Raw genomic sequence first — 22,313 nt, forward strand, 5'->3', positions numbered from 1 at the left:
TTTTTACAGTAACAGAGAAATTGTTAATGCCCCGCCCCCGGAATGCCCAGCCACGCCCCTGTCGTGCCCCGCCCAGCCCCATTGGCACTACGCCACTGTTTGAATCCCACCACCATGGGAACCTGTTACTAAAATTTTTGGATCCCACCACTGGTGCTATCTCAAATACCAAAAATAATATTTGATTTTATTTAAATGTTGACTTGCTCTGAAAGTTGCACAAGTATAATGCTTCTCATTGAGTTAGTTTCCATGGAATAACCAACAAAGCATACTTAGGGGAATCCAGCTGAGATGCTCAGAAAGGGACTGCCAGTGTCAACTTCTCCTCTCTGTTCAAGCAAACATACTACTGTGTCAGAAATCCGGATCACCCTGGTACTCAGTGGCGTAGCGCCAAGGGAGCGGGGTAGGGCGTGATGCACCGGGCGTGCGGCAGTGTGGGGGCGTGGTAGGGACACAGGCATGTCCCGGGCGCAGTTTCCCCTCACTCCACCCCTGCTGTTACTCCATTTATTTCATTGCATTACCCACTCAACAGTAGTCATTCATGAAAATATAGAGAATCAGATCCACTTGGCTGTTTTCTCAGAAAACACCAGAGCAGTCTATAGGCTCACTGATCAGCCTCATTGCAAATTCTCTCACCATCTTCTGTTTTGGTCATCTTCCCCAAGTTGATGTGTGCAAGAAACTTCCTGTTTGCACATTTTCTATCAAACTCTAGCAGCAGATGGCTTCAGTAAAGAGTGTATTCTTTCTTCCTTGGAGCAGCTGCAGTTGTCAGCAAATCAAGGTGTCCTGGCACTGAACCTAACACTAGGACCCAATGTAAGGTGTAATACTGAGAGGAGCTAAATCACTAATATGGGAAGCCATGAAAACAGCACACCCATCCACTCAGCCCTTCTAAGCACAGGCCCTTCAATAAAAGCTATTTTGCATTCTACCCCCACCCCCGTACACCCTCCACCCTTTAATTGATGTATAGAAATCCACTGCAAATCTAATTCTGTCTCCACCTGACTCTCCTTCCCAGCCATGCAGTTCCTTTTGTGCCCCTAAACTCAATTATACATACACATTTGACATCGTGGAAACAGATGTTCAGGCAAAGTACAAATTTTCAGTCTCCTTTCAAAACATAGATATCCCCTAAAACTGTGTTCACGACAGAGTGTTTTTGTTGTTTGCAACCTTTATTTTTGGTTAGGGGAGATTTGATCCGCGCTGTCCTTCATCTTCCCTGGTTGCACTTCATGCCTTTATGTTATACATATACATTTGACTCTTTAGATTGTAAGTTTTGGTTGTTTTATTTTAAATGACAGTAACTCAGGGTCCGTGCAGCTACACACACAGACAGATGGTATTTATGTGGGGTACACAAAAAGGGGTGATCTTGGAACACTGGAAAAAAACTGCAGTTGTACAAGGCTTGAGGTTCATTGTATCTCAAAAAAAAGAGAAAATCAACAGAACAGAGAGATTCTCTAATATACAAATTGGAAATTCAATTTTACAAAATTAAAAGAAAAGAACTATGATATTCAGAGGGTGGACTTTTGGCAGATATTGTCCAAACAAATGTAAGGGTCAATAAATACTTATTGTTTCACAGAGAAATTTGGAGGTGAATCAGGAGAAACTGCTTGACAGTGTTTGGATATCATGCCCTGTTTATGGTGACACTAAGTACAAATCACCCAGGAATTAGTCAGTCTAACCAAATCTGCTACATTTGGATTCAAGACCACAAGAGTGGCATACATTTTTGAGACCAAAACTTCCAGTTGATCTCAAAGTACATTGGCACTCTTTTGAAAGGGCATCTGTGCATATGCATTCCACAAGGCTGGCCTTAGCCATGGACATCAGCAGGGGCAGCTACCCCAGACCACATATCAAGGATGGCCTGACTACCCATACCCTCCAGTGGAGAGACAACCAGTTTGACAGCAATGGCTGCTCACATCACACCCATCCAGGGTTCTGGAGGCGGGCTTCTAGCGGCAGAAGCTTCTTCCACTGCCTCTCTCCCTGTGGCACCCTCTGCTTAAACCCCAGTGGCAAGGGGTAGACACATCAGGGGAGGGGATGACAGGGAGTGGCAGTGATTCTGGAGTCCCACAATCACTTAGATCACCACTGGCATCCCAGACATGTCAGCCTTTATATTTTGTTCCACCTATACACATGCAGAGATGGTGCATAATAGCAGCATGATAGCACACTTCCAAATTCATCATGGTTCGATAATCAGCAGTTCCAGCAAGTGCCACCAGCAAGTTGAATGGATTTGTAAGTATACTTTAAACTTGTACACTATTTATCACTGTGTGCATGTGTACAACATGTTAAGGCTGCTCTTTGCAAGACAGTAACAAAATGGATGAGCTGAAGACTATTAGTCATAGTGAACAGTGGCAATAAAAGCTCTTTCCTATTGTCCACCTCCCTGATGGATAGAGAGGGTTTTGAAGTACTTCTCACATCTTTGAGAATGAAGCAGAATTCCAGTGGCATCTTAAAGGCTACCAAAATTTATTTCAGTATCAACTTCTGTTGAGTTGGAGCTCACTTTATAAGATACATGAAGCATGTATCCATAGGAGCAATACTTATGCGTAGTTACAAGCAACATATATCTTCCATCCATCTGATGAAATGACCTCTGACACCTGATACTTCTACCGAAAGGAATATTGTTGGACTTAGGTCCCACTCGACTTCTGTTTAATTCTGCTGCAGCAGATTAACAGTGCTGCCCTTTGGGCATTATTTATTATTTTACCTTGGAGCATCGGTGATTTTATTCCACAGCTATAGAAATTACGTGACCTTCTTGTAGTAAAACATGTTGCTAGAGGAGATAGTTCTTGGGCCACATTTTACATTATCGCAGCAGTATTTTTGTGGCCTAATAACCGTTGTTCTGCTCGGCAGCCAGTGAAACTTTTGGGTATTATTTCTCAGAATACTGTTAGAACGAAAGAAAAAATAGGGTCGTAGCTGCATCAATTGACAGCAAGTTAAATTTATGAGCGCGCAACACAGCGTGCTGTCTTCTTTTAAGCAGAAGGAGGGGGGAGGAAGATGATATTCTTGCCCTGTCTTGACTTTTCTCCATTTTGTGTCCATTTGGTTTTGGAGAGGGACACAAGAGGTTTCGGCATTGAAGGGAGAGTTAAATTATGCAGCTGCCAGGCCCTCCAGAATAGGATACTTGGTTTAGATTTTTCACAATGCTATTGAAGTGCTTATTTTCCTCCTGAAGAGACACAAACAGATGCAAACTTCTGTAAACACTTTAGAAAAGAATTCAGTGAGTTTGGCCTCTCAGCGGTGCTCAATGGCTGACAGAAAAATGTCTAATTAGTGCAAGTGGAAATAATAGGGCCACTTGGATTCTTTCCATCCTCCTCCAAGTCTACTTTTCCGAGGAACTCAAAGGCTCTTTTGTTCCGCGGGTCACCCTCTCTCATGTTTTTTGTGTTCCAGTCTCTTAAGGGAAGACGAAGCCGAGGGGAGAGGGGGGGAGACATTAGGCAATGGCTCAATGCTTAAATATATGGTGGCTTCAGGAGGAGTGAGAAGGATTTGTAGTTGGCAGCAACGGTTTGCAGGTGCTTAAAGATGAGGATTCCTCCATTGTTGAAGAAGTGCACAGAGAATAGGAATGCCTTTCAAATGCTGTCCTTTCCAAAACAACGTCCTTCCACCAAAAATGAATGCCTTTTTGAACCACGTGTCAACTGCAGAATATCATGTTAGCAATTAACGATACCCTGTCCCATGCGGTTAAACATATATTTCAAATTGCCATCTGCGCAGTCCATAGTAGCTTCAGTTTCTGAGGGAGGCAGACCAAGCTGTAATGCTTTGCAATGAAGTATTTTAGTTCATTACTGGTGTTGCCTATGGAACGTTTTCACATTTATTGGTTAAATCATTATTATTTTTCACTGTCTGTGAGAAATCTGAGTGACAGCTTAGTGATCAAGCATGGGCTATATTTGAAATCCTAGATGTATAGTCCTGTTCTAAGCCAAGTTTCACCCTTCTAAGTCCTTTGAAATCAATGGGCTTAGAAGGGTATACCTCTGTTTAGGATTACAATTAGAAAACAGCCAAGTGGATCTGCATGTGCAGATTAAAGAATTTCAAGTAGCAAAGGTTTCGGTCAATACTGAATGTGATAAGCCAGGTCTAGGCCTAGGTCTATTTATCTAGGTAGATACAAGGCAGTTCTTAACACTTTATTATCATGATATCAGAGATCTGATGTGTTATGTTTGTGATCTACCACCTGCTTATCCTAGGGAGGAAGGGGATCACAAACAAGTCAGTTGCCAGAAGTTCAGTTTGACACCTGACTGGTGTTATCTCACGGCCTCACAGCTACTTGTAACTCCACAGAACAATGGTTCCCAATGTGTAAGGCAATCTCAGGGACTTGTTGACAAGGAATGCCTAACCATTCAGTACATGTTTTGATTGGCCTGAAGACAAAGTACTGATTACTCTTTCTTGATAAGAGTATTAGCAGGTGTGCAGTCCACACTTTGGGAAGGGGTTGGTGCTCAGGGGCAGAGCACATGCTTGGTCTACTAAAGTTCCCAGGCTCAATCGCTTGTAACTCCAGAATTGGGGCTTCAGAATTTGAAACGATGTTTCTCATGAGGAGGCCTATCCCTTATGTCACATGATGATTCCAGCCTTAGAAAACATTTTGGGAGTTCATTTGGAGAATGCTAAATGGGCAGACTCAACATATTAACACAGGTTGAAGACATGACAAGATAGTGATGAAAACACTCCCGTATGGAGGTCGGGATGAAAACATAGTCTCATTTGTGGATATTGGTTTTTTTTCTGTATACAGCTGTTGTCACACAAACCAGCCTTTACAATATCTGTACTTTTATATCTAAGAAGTCGCTGTGTTGAAATCAATGGAATTATCCTGGAATAAAGTCCAGTTTTTGGATTTGATTCACTTGATAACAGAGAGGTTGAAAGACTGTAGATAAAAAATAACTGCCAGACTTTGTTTTTCTTTTATTCTTTCTGGATATTGGTTTAGTTTCCCATTTCCCATTAATTTATTTTAGTTTACCACTTGTTTATGCATTCATTTATGCCTATGGATGCTTGTCTCCAGGTGGGACCTGCAGATCTCCTGGAATTGCAACTAATCTTAAAACTATAGAGATCAATTCCACTGAAGAAAATGGCTGCTTTAGAGTGTGCATTTTATGGCATTATACCCTTCTGAGGTCCTTCCCTTCCCCAGACCTTGCCTTTCCCAGACATCAGCCCTAAATCTTCAGGAATTTCTCACCCTGCAGTTGGCCTTTTACCTCACTGATGATTTCTAGAGGCATATCTCCTGATTCAAGCTACCATGTCATCAAGAATGCCAATATGATTTTTGACTTCTTAGAAAATATTTTTTTAAAAAAACTGGCAAAAATCATCACAAAACCAGGCCAAATGGAGGTGATGCAATGATTGATTAAAAAAAAGATTTGTCCCAGCAGTGTGAAAGATAGATGTTTAAAGAAATGAATAAATGAATCAAAGTCCTGTTTAATGACCATGGGAGGAGGGGTAGTGGTTTTGCAGGCCAGAATGTGACGATTTTAAGTTGCAAAAATAGCATGTGGGGAGGCTTCAGCATCTTTTCCCCACGTACCACGGTCCCAATCTGACCTGGGATCTCCCCTTTATGTTGTCAGGTCACATCGTAGTCCCTCCCAGCCTTTGTGGGCATTAAGTTGACGGACCGTAGATCAGTCTTAAGACACTCTTTTGTGGGGCATAGGTTCATTGCTGCTTCCCATTGAGACTTCTCAGTGACCGGGGGGGGGGGGGGGGCACTTTTGCACTTTGCGAGCCTCTCCACACTGCCAGGAAGTCTCTATGGGAGTGATGAGGTGGTTCTGCAACCACGCCACAGCACTCTTTCTCCCGTTTGCATGGGGCTGTCCCAGTTACAAACCTATGTGAGGATTCATCAAAGAATTTATTGGGTTCTAGCTTGGAGAATTTTCCTTGTCATTTCTCCCTTCGATGGGAAGGGGAAGAAAGCTATCAACTACCCACTCATTTCCCCCCCAAGGTAAAGATAAGGGATTTAGGCAAATGTTACAGCTTCTGCAGAGACCCAGGAAGGCTCTGTACTTCCTCAGAGCTAATCTGCTGGCCTCTCTTCTTCCCTAAACTCTGCATATCCTCCATGCCGGTGAGAGGGATCAACCACTGAGGGGAATACCCAGGGAGTTAATACCATTTTTAAAATCATTCAAGACCACCTGCAAAGAGAAAACATTGGATTGCTGACCCAGTTGCTTCTCTGTGATGTACAAAGGCATGTTTGATCTGGTCTCCTTACTGTTATATTAATGCAACTTGTTGATGTTTAGGGCTTGACTGATCCCTGGGAAGTCTTGGACTCCTTTGGGAATTAAAAGGGAAAAGGACAATAATAACAGGTCCACATTGCCTTTTAACCTAAAAAAAAATCTAAGGCCCTTTCCGCACAAGCCATACACGGCGGCTTGGGGACGGCAAAAACGCCGTCCCCAGGCCGCCGTTCGCACAGGGGGCGCAGCTGCATCGCAGCCGTGCTGCCCTCGCACCGGCCGCCCATCCCCACGCCGGCGTTTCCCCAGTGCGCTCGGAAGTGCACTTGTTGGGGAAACGCCGGCTGGAAGCCACCACCATGCGAACGGCAGCAGCTTCCCGGTGCTCCCCCCCCCCCCCCCCGCTCCCTGTACTTACCTTGTCCCCGGGCCTCCGGTGCGTCACTGAAGCCTGGGGACACGCCCCCCTGCCCTGCGCCTCTGGAGCAGGCGCGCAGGGCCAGGGGGCGTGTCCCCAGGCCTCAGCGACGCACCGGAGGCCCGGGGACACACCGGGTCAGCCAGGCACTGGCACTCTGCGGCGCCAGCTGCCCGGCTCTTTCTAGGACCGTCCGTGCAGACGGTCCTAGCGTCATCGGGTCGGTGTTGAGTACGTCGACCCGGCCGCTTCCGCATTCATGCGGAAACGGCCTAAATGTTTATAACTTCTGAAAATAGTATTGAAGTGCTATTCAGGAATGTCTATAGCAGGTAAATATCACTTTGCTTTTTAAACTAGATACATAGACAGGTAGGGAGGGAGGGAGGGAGGGAGGTAGGTAGGTACATAGGTAGATAATACTGCATTCTGAAACTGTTTCTTTGAAAGCCACAGCCTCCCCAGAATATTTTCCCCCAGTGGTATGTAAAACTGGCTCCTCAAATGTGTTGCCTCAGATATCAAAAACAGACACTCATACAGACAGATAGACAGATGTGTACATGCATAATAATAATTGGATGGAACCAGTTCAGTGAACATTTGTAGCTGTCAGTGAATGGAATCAGCAGGTCTAGGAACTTGCCTGCACATTACAACACAACCAGATTATAACCGATCTATAGCACCATGCATATCTAGTGGGTCACTTGTATTTCAACATGTGGCTGATGAGTTTGGGATTATAAACACAGCCTCATTTGACTACACTGGATTTAAAATGAATGGCCCCAGACCAAGCTCAGTGAAAGAGCTGCTAACTGCTAAAGGTAAGATGTTATTTTTTAGAATGTACCACACTAAGGAACGAATTGTCACTGCAGTACAAATAAAAAATTAATCAAATAGCCTGTAATCTGGCTATTTCTTTGTTCTCTGTATGCTGTAGAGCTGTTTTTTAGAATGACTTGATTTGAGCTAGGGCCTTAACCTTGAGTTCAGGGAAAGAACATAAGAGGCCTACGCAAAAAAAGAGACAGTCCATCCCCACCAAATGCTATGAAACCAGGCCAACTGACACATATCTGCAATTAGATGAAGGGCTTTCATACCAGTGAGAACAAGTGGACTTATGAGTAGTATCTTGCAACACAACCTTCAGCCCCAGAAAGATTTTGTTTAGAAACTGACCATGAGTAAAAACAAATTGTAGGAAAATGTTGCTCATTGCATGGCAGGCTGAAACACCGGGCAGAATGCATTAACCTAGGACTCATCCATAAAATATTTCACACTTTAAAAAAACTGTTTTCAATCTCTTCTACACCATTTTCACATATACCGCCTCCATGGTGTGGTGGTTAAGAGCAGGTGGACTCTAATCTGGAGAACTATGTTTGATTCCCCACTCTTCCACATGAGCCTCTTATTTGCTGAATCACATTTGATTTCCCACTCCTACATTCCAGCAAATCTGCTGAATCAGATTTGATTTCCCACTCCTACCGTGTTTCTGCAAAAATAAGACAGTGTCTTATATTATTTTTTGCTCCCAAAGATGCGCTATGTCTTATTTTCAGGGGATGTCTTATTTTTCCACTCCACAGCTGCATGCTCTGGTCAACGGGCATGCTTCCAAACAAAAAAACTAAGTCTTACTTTCAGGGGATGTTTTATATTTAGCACTTCAGCAAAACCTCTACTACGTCTTATTCTCAGGGGATATCTTATTTTCAGAGAAACAGGGTTCATACCTTGGGCTAGTCACAGTTCTCTCGAAACTCTCACAGCCCCACCTGCCTCACAGGATGTCTGTTATGGGGAGGGAAAGGGAAAGGAGTCTTTTTACAGGAGAGGAGAAGGTATAAATCCAAACTGTTCTTCCTCCTCCTTTGTCCCAACTTTGCTATTCTCTCCCTCCCTCTTTTTGATGAGCAATGTACTTGATCAATGGTCCCTTAGAAACAGCCACAAATTGGAGACTGCCTGTTCCTCACCATCCTGTGTTTATGGTATTCTTTCCAGGTTTGTTTGAAAAGCTCCATTTCTGTCAAAGACTATGCAACAGCCGCTGCTATTGTGTTCCTCATTGACCGATTCGTGTATTGGGTGGATGGCTCCAGCCAGCTCCTCCAAATTGCCAAAAGGCTGCACAAGCTTCACCCTACAACACCAATTGCCCCTCAGCTGGTGATTCGCCAGGCCCGCGTCTCTGTAAATGCAGGTAATGAAATACTCCTCACACAGCCTCTCCACTGAGTTCCAATTAGGCGCTACTTGACTTTCAAGAGGATACTTTGTCCTATTCCTGAAATGACATTCTTGTGATCCCGCTACCATCCTTCTAAACTGACACCCTCGTCTTGCCCTCCCTGAGCCCCGCCCCCCAACAACATCCCTCCCCGGTCTTCTTTCCTACACAAAGTGGCTGGCATAAAAGGTTTCTGAGGAAAAAGCAGGAGAAAATTGTGAAGGGGTGTGGAAAATACTAATTGGTGCTTTTGTCTCTTAACAAATCTGCCCTGCTGTTTCAAACAGGGATATGTGAATTGCTGTACTTCCAAAACAAGAGCCTCTAAACAGTAGCTTACAATCCTGGCATTTGCTATGCACCATCTTGTTTTTTTTAAAAAAAACGAAACACTCTGGCCACTTGACCATGCAAAGAATACCTTTGACAGACCTAAGGAGTTTGTTTTGTTTTGTTTCATCCTTCTCATTATATGAAAAGCATGGATAGTATTAGATTATTTTAAAGTTCAATATTCTATATTTCTGATCATTTAGAAATGACAAGTTAAATATAAATGGATATTAAAATACAGCTTACCTTGCTGGGGTAGCGGGGAGCTTGAGTAAACTAAATTACTATCTAGACTCAATGTGTACATCTCAGAAATGATAGCTGGGTTCAATGTTATCATATTTGTTAGCACTGGTACCTGATCTTGCAATTACTTGCTGAATCTTACAAAAAAAAAGGTTGATGCCAAGTTTTTCACTCCCTCAGATAACTCCAAAGACTCAGGAAGCCTGATGCGTTGGGAAGTAGTTTTATCTTTTGACTCATGTGTCCCTGGGCCAGAGTAATGACATTTGTCCATTAAATTCCCCTGAAGGCCTGGAATTCGGAGCAAAACAAAGGTTGTTTCTGTATGGTCCAAACATCCAGGTTTGAGCATGGGAAATATCCTGGTCAAGAAATTTGCATGGTTCCTGGTCCTAAAACTGTTTGCCCCACTATATTTCCCTCATCCCAGGATTTTCAAAAATCACCAATTTGGCAATTCTTTTCAAAGATCCCAGGTTGAACCTGCTACTGTGCAAACACCATGGGAGCAGAACCAGTTTATTTTTCCTGCTCAGCTGCCTGATCTCCCTGCCCCACCCCCCACCCCCCTGATCTCCACACCTGACATCATGTCAGTTTTCAACTCTGCTGAGCCACTGACCATTGCAGCTCGCCCTTCCTGAAACGTTCCCCCAAGCACGTTTTCTGTTCATGGTATCGACTGGCTGTCATTTCGCCTGGTTAATCAGGAGTGGAGTCTTAAAATGTCCCCATTTTATTTTCTGTACATGTATTGGTTGCTTGGAGCACATAGCTGGGGAGATGTGTACTTTGGGCTGAATGTTAGCGGACATATCATGGGGGGAGCCATTTTCCACAAAAATATGAGAATGTGAGTGGGAATGTGATGTGATGTGATGCTGTACCCCATGGTTTTTTTTGCTGCTGTTTGCCATATTGAGGCCTGAGCTGGGCCTTTCCAGAGTTGGAAAAGTCGGGGGGTTTGTTTCCCCCTGCTGCTTCCCCAAAACAGCAGCCAATCAGAACGCAGGACACCGGGGATGTTTGCTCCTGCGTGGATACGCTTGTGATGTAAATACAAAAGACCCAGACTCATGCAAAACAAACTGGAGTATTTCCTCCTGGTCTTCACTCAATTCCTTCACAGAAACGGGCAGCCATGTGAAGGGAGAAACCAGGATAAAATAGACCTGGATTGTAAGATACCGATTGTAACCTGGTACAATTGTGCCGTGCAGAAACGGCCCAAGTCAGGAGATGGATCCCAGTCTCCCAAGACTTGCCTTATAGAATAGATCTATATATCTCACCAAATTGTACTTATATAAATATTCTTCTATGTTACATAAATAAATATTCTTCTATGTTATATAAATATTCTTCTATGTTACATAAATGAAAGTAAGGAAAATTGGGAGTGAGGAACAAAAGCTATGATAGAGACTTTCATTCTTGTAGAGTCTAATTTGCATAGCACCTTTTATTTTAAAATATCTTTTTCTTATTTCCAGGTAAACTGTTAAAAGCCGAATACATCCTTAGCAGTCTTATTAATGACAATGGTGCAACAGGTATTTATTGATTAAGATTTTTCCTCTTTTGAGCTATAGCAATGAAAATGTACTATTTCATTCAGCCTTCCTATTAGAGCTATTTCCAGCTTATTTTGTACCTGGGAGAAGTAACCCTTTAGCTGTTTGAAAGTATTGGTTTAAAAGGAACATTCCAAGGTTGATGTATACTGGTTTAAAGGAACATTCCATAAATACTGATGTATAGTGGTTTAAAGGAACATTTCAAGGTTGATGCCAATTGATGTATATTGAAGAAAGGATGACTTCAAAATGCCTACATCAGTTAATTTGGTTTACTGTATACAGTGGTTTGAGCATTCATTATGCAGACATTATAGACTGTGTGTGAATCACAATTGCCTGTGATTCAGTGGTTTGCTGTTTATCTTTTAAAAATTCATTGTTTGGGGACATCAGCTTTAAACTTGCAGTATATCTTCAAATTGACACTGTCTAGTAACTGAATTTTTCTGCTTAATCAATAAATTGCATCGACCTACAGCCATTTAAAAAAATATTTTATTGAATGACATTTAATCATCCTAGCCATGTGTGAGAATGCAGACTAGTTGCCGATGGCAACAAAATTACTAACGAATGAGCCACAATGGGTCTATTAAAGATCACAATTTTTTAAAAAGGCATTTAAAGGAAATTAATTTTTGGATCCCTTCTGTGAATTACAAGCTTTATTCTTCTCAAAACTCGCCCAGAAATCCATGTGATAGGTCTTTTGGGGACTGATTTTGTGTCCTTATCATTTTTAGCTATGATTTATGGGAGAGCTATGCTGCCTTTCTGTATCACTCTCCAGTCACCAAAGAAATAAAATAACCCAGATTGTTACTGGTATTATTACCAGTTGCAAATACACACTGCTGTGCATGCATAAATGGCTTATTGATTGATTATCTCCAAAACCACCGATTCCACAAGCTAGAGGCCATTCACAACAAATTACCGGTAATGTTTGAATTTTCTATAGTGCTTTCCCCATTACAAAATAATTTAAAACACGATTCACGCCTGCAATAAAATGCAGTGAAGTGTTTCGAACTAACTCCAGTTAGATGTTTTCAATAGGTCTTTTCCTTTGATATTTCAGGAGTGTGGAAATATGCTCAAGAAAGTGATCAGATCCTTGTTCAGTCAGTGTGTATGCAAATCAGAGGCCAAATTCTGCAGAAGCTGGGTAAGATATTTCATGGGACTCATGCTGTGATTTCTGTGGTTTCACAATCTATCAGTGGTGCATGAGTCTTCTTAACAGTGACTTTCTGGACATCCCAACATTGCTTATTAGTAAAACTTTCCCATGTCGCTGTATGTCTAGCTTCTGTATAACCAGGCAATACATCTTGTTAAAAAAAGAAATCCAAATGCTGAACACATTTATCCCAATTACTCTGCCAGTGCTAATTCAGCATAGTTGCTTTAAAATGCTTGTGTTATATAACTTATTCTACTCTGTAAAATTAAGGTCTAAAAACCACATTTGCCAAGAAAGTCAGAGAATGGAGTGAGAAAACAGCCTGGAAATAGTGACTGGGTGGCTATTAGAAAGGTACAGAGATATCTCAGAGAGACAAGGAGAGCTCCATCTACTTTCTGTTCCTTTTCCTGATATAGCCCACAAAGTTCTAAACTTTCTACCAGAGATACGAATGATAGTAACTGGCTTTTAAAAAACAAGGCAGGCAGGCAGGCAGGCAGGCAGGCAGGCAGGCAGGCAGGCAGGCAGGCAGGCAGGCCGGCCTCTGGCTGGCCGGCTGGCCGGCTGGCCGGCTGGCCGGCTGGCGGGCGGGCGGGCGGGCTGGCTGGCTGGCTGGCTGGCTGGCTGGCTGGCTGGCTGGCTGGCTGGCTGGCTGGCTGGCTGGCTGGCTGGCTGGCTGGCTGGCTGGCTGGCTGGCTGGCTGGCTGGCTGGCTGGCTGGCTGGCTGGCTGGCTGGCTGGCTGGCTGGCTGGCTGGCTGGCTGGCTGGCTGGCTGGCTGGCTGGCTGGCTGGCTGGCTGGCTGGCTGGCTGGCTGGCTGGCTGGCTGGCTGGCTGGCTGGCTGGCTGGCTGGCTGGCTGGCTGGCTGGCTGGCTGGCTGGCTGGCTGGCTGGGATTCTCAAAAATAATGCCAATTTCCTATTTATTTATTTTTTGGTCATCAGGTCACAGCTGATTTTGGTGACCCCATGGGGTTTTCAAGGCAAGAGACATTCAGAGGTGCTTTGCCATTACTTTCCTCTGCGTCATGACCATGGTATTCCTTGGAGGTCTCCCATCCAAATACTAGCCAGGGTCAAATCAGACTGGCCCAAGGTTACCCAGCAAGCTTCTTCAGAGCCAGTGGGATTTTGAACCTGGGTTTCCAGTGTCCTAGTCTGATACCTTAACCACTACACCATGCTGGCTCTCAGATTGCATACTACAGTCTTTGAAACAGTTTCTGTAGCAGATAATGTTATAATTGCTCCTCTGGATTAATTCATATTACATCAGCTCATCAAGAAAAGAAATAGGCAGTCTCGGTAGTGAGGGTGAATCAGTTTCAAACAGATTAGTAAACATATGATAGCCATAGTTTTCATCATTAAAGAAAACTCAGCTCCTAATATTACTGAATCCTGTGACTTGTCCTAAAAAATATGTCCCTAACATACATTCTTTCTTTTTTCAAAAATAAAGAAGTTATTATTAAGTCAAAGAATATTCATGACTAGTTCCTGTACCTAAAAATCACAAACCCATTATTTGATCCTGAAATCTACTTATTCAAACAAAAATTATAAGATTAAAGAAGTGTGAAAGGACATTTAACATTTAAATACTGTTGACCTTCCCTCTCTCTCCCCACTTTCCAAAAATTCAGGAATGTGGTATGAAGCAGCAGAGCTGATCTGGGCTTCCATTGTAGGGTTTTTCACACTTCCACAACCAGATAAAAAGGTAACGATTTCACTTTTTAAATTAATCTCTTTTTTGCTGGTGTACTATCTACAGAATTCATTTTGAGAACAATCCTAAATCCAAGTCTATTCAGCAGGAATTACATCTACGGAAAGATGTACTAAATCCATGAATACTATTTATCAACACCACCCAAAATAATGCAAAAAAGAATTACAAGCTTTTGAGTTCTCTACCGCTGTTCACCAGGCAGTGGGGGTGCTATTTTAGGCCATCATTTTAAGGCCTTTTTGCCTCTATGTCTGGAGAGTCCAACACAGGGTAGAGATGGTATCAGGGGCCTATGTGGGGATGTCATCTGGGCATATCAAAGGTGAAGCTGGATACACATCAGAGAATCTCATAGCAAAGCTAGTTCGTCCAAACCCAAATAACCCTCCCCTTCAAAAAAAGTCAGGTTTTATTCAGGATTTCCAGATAGCTGCTAGGAAAAGTATTCAGGATTGTTCCACCCACCCCTTTTGAAGGTTTCCCAGGCAATGGGATGGAGGGGGATGAGGCAATTGCTTGAAATTGTTCTGCTGTGCTCCGGTGGATTGCCTTATGTTCTGTTGAGCTTGCAAAAAGTGCCCCCCTGCCTACCTTAGTTCTGCTGGGCTTTTTTGGGTTGACAGTTATTCTATACCTAGAAAGTACAGTCTTTTCCCAAATCATCTGAAAATGTTCTTTCTTCCTCTTCATTTTTTTTTGCAGGGAATTGCATCATCATTGGGTATTCTAGCTGACATCTTTGTCTCCATGAGTGAAAATGATTACAAAAGTTTTAAAATCAACTCTTACGTTGACCTGGTAACTATTCATGTATTAGACTGTAGATTAACATCATTTAATTAAGTCCAAATTGTCTATCATCATCTTATAGTCTAATAGCCAAACCACCCAAATCTGAGGATACTACAATCCAGTGACTGCAACTGTGAGTGGACAACACCGATCTTTCTATAAACCTGAACATTGTCCCATTCCAAAACCCATTCCAAAACCCAAAATTATAAAAGAAGTGTCTGTAGCTTTAACAAAATGGATTCCCTCAGTGTCTGTTGTTAGGCAACCCCAGTATTCCAGGCTGGGTTTCTGGGAATGAAAAGGCAGGGTAAGGGAGCAGGGTCCTTTCCAGGCTATTTTAGCTTTTGAGACAGGACTTTTAGGTCAAATCCCCACTACCTTCTTACCCAGGTTTCAGAACGCAAACTAACCACGTTTCAGGGACGACCACCCCATTGCTTCTGTGGCAGATTCCATTTCTGGCGCTCGTTCTCCCCATTAACCCATGTCCCGACAGAACCTGGTTGTCAGTGGCATAGACCTCATTGACATGGTTCAGAGCTGAAACTCTGACTCGTTTCCCGCCTTGGAGCGTGACGCAGAATTCAAGCAACCAATCAGCGCTGCTGGCGCTGATGCGATGTATGCGCAGCCTTTCCTTGATTTCATTTTTGCTTTTGTGAATGGCCAGCAGAAGGGGACACAGAAAGACATTAAACAGTCAAACGTGTAACTTTGAATACACAGGTAAACCATTAACTGGTAACCCTTTAAGCAGCATAAACGCTTGTAAAAATAAATGTTAAACTTTTACACGTTGGGTTTTTTTTATCACACCCCTACAAGGTATGTTTCCACAGGGGGGAAAGGTCTCGCCCCATCAAGGCATGCCGGCCAATCAGGGGAGACCAGCGAAGCGAGATCACCTGGTAGTGGGGATTGCTAAGAGTTTGGTAACCGGGTGTGTCTGCTGTGTGTTCGCTGTGGTGGGGAGGGAGAAACTCCGATGAAGAGGACACGGTTTCACAACAAACAGGTTTTGATCTGCGTGCAAATTTCAAGTGGGGATTCGACCTTTGATGCCAGGCCTGACTAGGGTTGCCAGCTCCACTTTGGAAAACTCCTGAAGGTTTTGTAGTGGAATCTGAGTACAGGGTTTGGGGATGGGAGAGGTCTCCCCTGAATATAACGCCATAGAGCCCACCCTCCAAAGCAGTCATTTTTTCAGGGGGATATTTGTCACCTGTAGTTGTAATTCTGGGAGATCTCTATGTCCCTTCCAGAGATTGGTAACACTATCCCTGGAAAGAATCTCTGGGTGATTGGTTCCACCTAACTTCCATGACTCAACTAAGCCTGGCTGGTTGCTATTGTTCAACAGCAGCCACATTATGAAAACCATAGCAGTGTAGCAGGTAGAGGTGTAGCAGGTAGAGTTTCAGATTAGGATCTGGGAGAACCCAGTCAAATCCCCATCTTGCTGTGGAAACTCACTTGGTGATTTTGGATCAGTCACATACTTTCAGCTCACAGGGTGGTTGTGGGGATAAAAAGGAAGAGAGGCAAATAATGTAAGCTACCAGTTCTGGAAGGTTCTCTACCATACAGTTGGCCTTGCCCAGCAGCTAACAGTGGACAATTATGCCACAGTTTTCCTAGGCATGGGCTGCTTCGGGGAGATGGAAAGTTTAAGAGGGAGGGACAGATAAAAGTAAGTTGGCTATTGGATAGGAAGGAGATAGGGTTGCTAACTCCAGGATATGAAATTCCTAGAAATTTGAAGGCGGAACCTGGGAGGGTGGATTTTGAAGAGAGGAGGGACCTCAGAAAGATATCATGCCATAGACTTCCACCCTCCAAAGCTGTAATTTCCTGCAGGAGAACCAGAGCGAGTGGCCACTTGCCAATTGGCTGCCTCTCCCCTTCCCCAGCACTTGTTTTAAAATAGATTATCTGGAACAGTGGAGATCTATGTGGCACAGAGAACAGAGACCAGCAATAAAAGTTTTAAAACATTTATTAAAAGCGAAATGCCCACACACATGCTCTCGACACAGCAATAGACTGAGCAAGGAAGAAAAGTATGAACACACAGTTGCTCTGTCCCTTCTTTTGTGTATGCTCTAGCTGAAGTTAACCTAAGGCTCCTTATAATTTCTATAGAGTTTCTGGAGAAATACTGTCTAGAGCGTCACTGTGGCATAATTCTGGTCCTTCTGGGTCGCAGCAGAAGTGATGTCATTGCACAAAGGTGACAGTCACTCGTCCCCCCTCCCCAATTTGGCCAGCCGGCTTCCACCCATTAACCAGCTGAGCATTGGTGGGCAGCAGACAAAACTGCAAAGGATTTTCCCACCATTAGCAGGTACCGGCAAACCTAGGCTAGATTGTGTGGGAAAGCTTGTTGGACGCCTCCCATTGTATTTGGTGTTGTTTGTCATTTGTTGAATTGTCCCCTTTTGTCCTGTTTGTGCATAAGTTAAATAAGGTAAAAAGAATAAGGTACATAAGGTAAGAATAAGCTAAAAAGAAAAAAAATCTGTTTTAACTTAACTTTCTTTTGCTGTTTTAACAGAACCTTCTTAAAGAGTTTGACCATCGTTTGCTGTCAGCTGCTGAAGCCTGCAAGCTGGCGGCTGCCTTCAGCCAGTTCACGCCACTGTTTGTGCTCACAGCCATGGTGAGCACAGTGCACCCTGTTAGTGTTGCTTCCAAACTGTGCAAAATCTTTTCTATGTGTGGCTACAATCTGCTGTCATATCAGACAAGTATAGATTTTCGTTTCAGATTAAATAAATGAAATCAAGTTGCTAAGTGAACTATAACCTAGATTTCACTCTTCTGGTATGGATTATTTGGGACAACTGCTTGCTGTAAACTATTTGCTATTGTCTATAACAGGAGTGGGGTAATGGTTAGAGGGCTGGACTAGGATCTGAGAGGCCCAGGTTCAAATCTCCTTTCTGCCGTGAATACTTGATGGATTACCTTGGGCCAGTCACACATTCTCAGCCTTTCCTACTTCACAGAGTTGCTGTGAGGATAACATGGAGAGGAGAGAAAGTCAGGGAAAGAGGGTTTGCAGTTACCAGGAGTTGTTAATGTGTGACAATATTGTTCTAGTAGTTCATACACACAAACAAAATAAGTAATCGAAATTAACTGTGAAATCAAAAGTTTTCCAGTGGTGTGAATTTAGATTCTTCAGAGCTCCTGAATTTCAAACTTGACACAGGAAAGACCCTATTAATTTCATCTGGCTTTGTTTTCTAGAATATCCGCGGAATGTGTTTGCTGTCTTACAGCTACTCAAGTGCGTGCCCATCAGAAAAGCGGAAGCTCTATTTGTTAGAAGCCAAGGAATCCTTTGAAATTGGCCTCCTTAGCAAGAAGGATAAAGAACTGGTCACTAGCAAACAGGAACTTCACAGTTTTGTCAAGGCAGTTTTCTGCCTTTCAAAAGTGCACCAGCAACTCTATGGGGAAAGCATGATACTTAGTCAAGTAAGCCAGTTATGCCAGGAAGCCCTGCAGAAGCTGTACACTTATGGTTATTCAACACATCCTGAAGAACAAGACAAGGAAATTCTTGCCGAGCAGATCATGTGCCTAGTTATGTCTGCTAAGGAGCAATTGCAAGTGCCAGCTTTTCCAAATTCAGATGCCAAGTCATACATTCCAGATAGTTACAAAAAGGAAGTAGAGAAGCAGATTATGAACGGCCAACAACGTTTTGAAGAAATCCTTAGAATGTATTCCCAGCATCATGCATCGGTCTGTGAGGTTTTTGAAAGTGCTTGCAGCAGCCATAAGATGAGGAAAGGAGAAGGTAAAATGGGGGCTTGTATAACAGCCATGAAGACTGAAACTAGAAATGTAGACACTGTGTGCCCCACAGAAGAAAGGTCACATCATAGAAAAGACCCTGTGAAGATTTCAGTTTCCCAAAAGGCAAGGAAAGGTCACGAAGGCCTGAAGGGTCCAGTGCGAAAGAAGTTATCTCGAGTACCAGCAGTGGATTTCTCCCTTGATGAAGAGACAGAGGGTGAGCCTTCTGAAATGACTCAAAGCAACAGTGGCGGTGTTTCAAGTTCGACACCGAGCAGGAGCGAACTGTCTAGTTCATTACGATCTTGGGACAAAATATCCAAATCGAGTACTAGTTGGGAAGAGATGGATAACAATGAAAGTGAAATGCCCCAGGAGAAGGAAACAAAACTAAAAGCCTCCACAGGTAAGAGTGATCATCACTCTTCAGCCTTGATGGAAGATGCGGAAGAAAAACCGGATGTTTGCAGCCTTGGTTTGTTGTCTTCCAAAACTCATAATCTCTCGCTTCAAGATTCTCAAGGCAATTGTGCAGGTTCTTTTAAACATCTCCTTAAAGAAAATCTCCTTAAAGAAAATACAGCTTCAGTTAATAAACAAACGGAAAACTTTGAAGGAGGGCATTTGAAGGGAACAGAACATGAAGAGAATGCTTCAGAACACCCACTGACAGAAGCCAGTAGCACCAATTACAAGAATTGTTCTGATGGTTCGATTAATTTAATAATTCCTTCTTCCAATGGACTTTCTTCTTCTAAACAAAATCTATCTGGAATGGCTGTTCCCCCTTCAGTAATTGATTCCAACAGTGGGAAAAGAAGCACAGAAGATGATCTTGACAGCAGCAGACAACGTATAGAACAAAGATCTAGAAATCACAGGCCGTTGGTTGACCCAGAAGGAGAAACTGTAGACGCAACAGAAGACACACCAGTGAGTCTCCATCTACCTGGTAACAGCATGACATCTGCTTCCATGCACCATGCAGTCAAACCCAAAAGTGATAATTATGTACAAAATTGGATTAATAAATCTGCTACTACAGGGGCCTCATCTGAAACACCTGAAGTTGACTACCAACCCGATACAGTAGATGACTGGGAATTTGTTTCTGGTAACAGAAAACTGTCTATAGGTAACCCTACTGACAAGAACATAAGGGATCAGCCAAGTCATAGGCCAGAGACTCTATCAGGGAGGAAGAAATCATTAGTCAATCAGATTAGTGATTGTGCGACCACAGAAGAAGATGAAGGAGAAAAACGACAGCACATTTTGAGAAGCCGTCACAGCACAAGTTCTCTGAAATCATGGTGCAGATCATCCCAGTTTTCCAGCAGTTTTTCTGATCTGGAGAATTCCTCATTTTTAGACTCCAGCGGGAGCTCTTTTGTCTTTATAGAAAGGATGAAAGAACAAGTCCTCCAAGCTCGCAACCTGAACAGCAATGACTATGAGAGGCTTTTGTCTGGAGCAGAACATTCTTGGCTAGTAGAGAGGCTGAAGAATACCAGTCTCTTTAAGCCAAAACTTCTCCATAAAGCACATTGTGAGTACAACTTTCTAGGATGTACCTTTATATTGCCGCCTCGTTACAGAAAATTTGCTGTGCTAGATGGAGAAAAACTACATTCTAACATTTTTGTACCACCTCAAGCATTCAGATGTTTTAATTGAAGTATGAGCTATAGGGGAGTGCATGAATTCGTCCAGTTCTCTAAGGAGAACTGCATGAATCCTTCCTCTATACCTTACAGTAGAAGCATCAAAAAAGGATACCTATGTCGCCTGAGCTTCTTTGCAACATGCAGAGCCCCCCAACCCACCCCTAATAGTATTGTTTAGCAGGGCCAGCCCTGCCATTGGGCAAGTGAGGGCTCTTTTATCAGAGGGGAGATTTTGGAAGATGGCAGTAATGGGCAGGCCTATTTGTGCAGAATAAATTCAAAGAATTACCATGAGTTGGAGGTGACTTGATGACAGTTAACATACACACACAGTTTTATAAGGAATAATGAGGATAGACTTGAATCGATGGAGTATAGTGGGCAGCTTTCACACAGAGTTTTTCTCAATCTTGGCATGGAGGGGCGGGGCAAGCTTCCTCACAGTGCTGTGCCCTAATTGTCCTGTTTCCAGGTCTCCCCCACTCTTAATTTACTTTTTCCAAAAACATGGGGACCATCAGCCCCAAGGTCAGAGCACACGTGGAAGGGGAAAGACAGAAACAGTGACTAAGGAAAGGGCACAGAAAATTCCCATGTGTGGCAGTTCTGTCACCAATGTACGTGCCTCTGCATTCGTGGGGGTGAAAGTAATACAGGGAATCCTCACTTTGTAGAAGCAACACTGTTTTAACATCTGCCACTCAACTGGATATCCTTGGACCACTCACAGGCCCATCCAAAGAAGGGAGGGTGAATTGGGCCATGGAAGAGACGCATGCCACACCAGCAGATTTTCCTTCTCTGGGGTACTTACTCCATTGGAGGGGCAGAAATGCCAGTGGGCAGCCATTACCATTCCCCACAGCACTTAGATGCAGTGCTCAGCATTGCAGCAGCGCTCTCATGCCACCACTAGCCACATTGGCACAACAGGAAGACCTAATATGAGATGGATCAATCAAGGGAGCTGCTGCCCCTCAGTCTGAGCAAAGCTGTTAACAATAGGACATTGCAGACTCAGAGGGTTGCCAAGAGCCAGAAGTGACTTGATAGCACTTGACACACTCATGTATATATCTATTCTTGATTAACAATATAGAACTATCTTGCTGAAGAAGTGGTTAATTTTTTTGTCTCATTTCCCAGCTGCTCTTCTTTTGAAATACTCTAAGAACTCTGGGTTATGGACAGCCCAGGAAACATCTGTATACATTGGAGACTACCTAAAGGTGGCAAAGAAAGGCAGGCAAAGGAATGCTTTTTGGATACACTTTCTGCACCAAGAAGAAACCCTGGGAAGGTATTTCTCTAAGCCACTGTGAAATTATGATAATTCCAGAAGCCCAATGAATGTTGTGGGATATGTCCCTTGAATATCCCTCTTGAAGGAACTGGTAGTGATGCCTATCTTGCAGGGCAGAGCATTGTCAGCAATGGCTCCAGAGTTCTGGAGTGTCCAGTGAAGGCCCACCAGGCTACATCTTCACTAGATTTTTGCAAACTGGTTAAAGCCTAGCTGTTTTACCCCTTTCCCCATTATATTTCAATAATGATACAGCGAAAGGGCATTTATTGGTTTATAATATTCATATATCGAACTTTTCTTCTACCTGAGAACTCACAGAGGCTGCCAAGTGGTCTCCTATCCCAAGCCTGGTTGGGAATGGGCAGGATATAAATTTAATAAAATATAAAACACCGTCCAGATCTGGGCCTCCCTAGCTACAATAAGGTTGATCTATTGTATACCCTTAGGAAGTCACCATCCTTACTAACGAGACGTCCCAGTAAATATATTGGAGCTTTCAGACAAATAAACAGGAGTGGATCCAAGGGGGCTATAATTGCTGGTGTAATAGTAGAGGAGGGGAGGACAAATGTTTTCCACTCATTTTTCTCAGTTCAGACCTCCATTCAGCCCCCTTA

At 43.3% G+C, this 22,313-nt stretch overlaps 1 protein-coding gene across 1 annotated transcript in view; it reads left to right on the plus strand.

Moving 5' to 3' along the window:
- The window catches only part of ALPK1 (alpha kinase 1), a 63,649-nt gene that overhangs the window by 36,648 nt on the left and 4,688 nt on the right, over positions 1-22,313 (plus strand). Inside the window, exons 4-11 of the mRNA XM_048509326.1 lie at positions 8,812-9,010; positions 11,110-11,169; positions 12,278-12,364; positions 14,030-14,106; positions 14,821-14,916; positions 17,468-17,572; positions 18,166-20,269; positions 21,534-21,687. Coding sequence (XP_048365283.1) covers positions 8,812-9,010; positions 11,110-11,169; positions 12,278-12,364; positions 14,030-14,106; positions 14,821-14,916; positions 17,468-17,572; positions 18,166-20,269; positions 21,534-21,687 — 2,882 coding nt within the window. The remainder of the gene's footprint in view (positions 1-8,811; positions 9,011-11,109; positions 11,170-12,277; positions 12,365-14,029; positions 14,107-14,820; positions 14,917-17,467; positions 17,573-18,165; positions 20,270-21,533; positions 21,688-22,313) is intronic.

Source organism: Sphaerodactylus townsendi, linkage group LG10 (genome assembly GCF_021028975.2).
Source record: "Sphaerodactylus townsendi isolate TG3544 linkage group LG10, MPM_Stown_v2.3, whole genome shotgun sequence".
In the NCBI taxonomy this organism is placed as follows: Eukaryota; Metazoa; Chordata; class Lepidosauria; order Squamata; family Sphaerodactylidae; genus Sphaerodactylus; species Sphaerodactylus townsendi.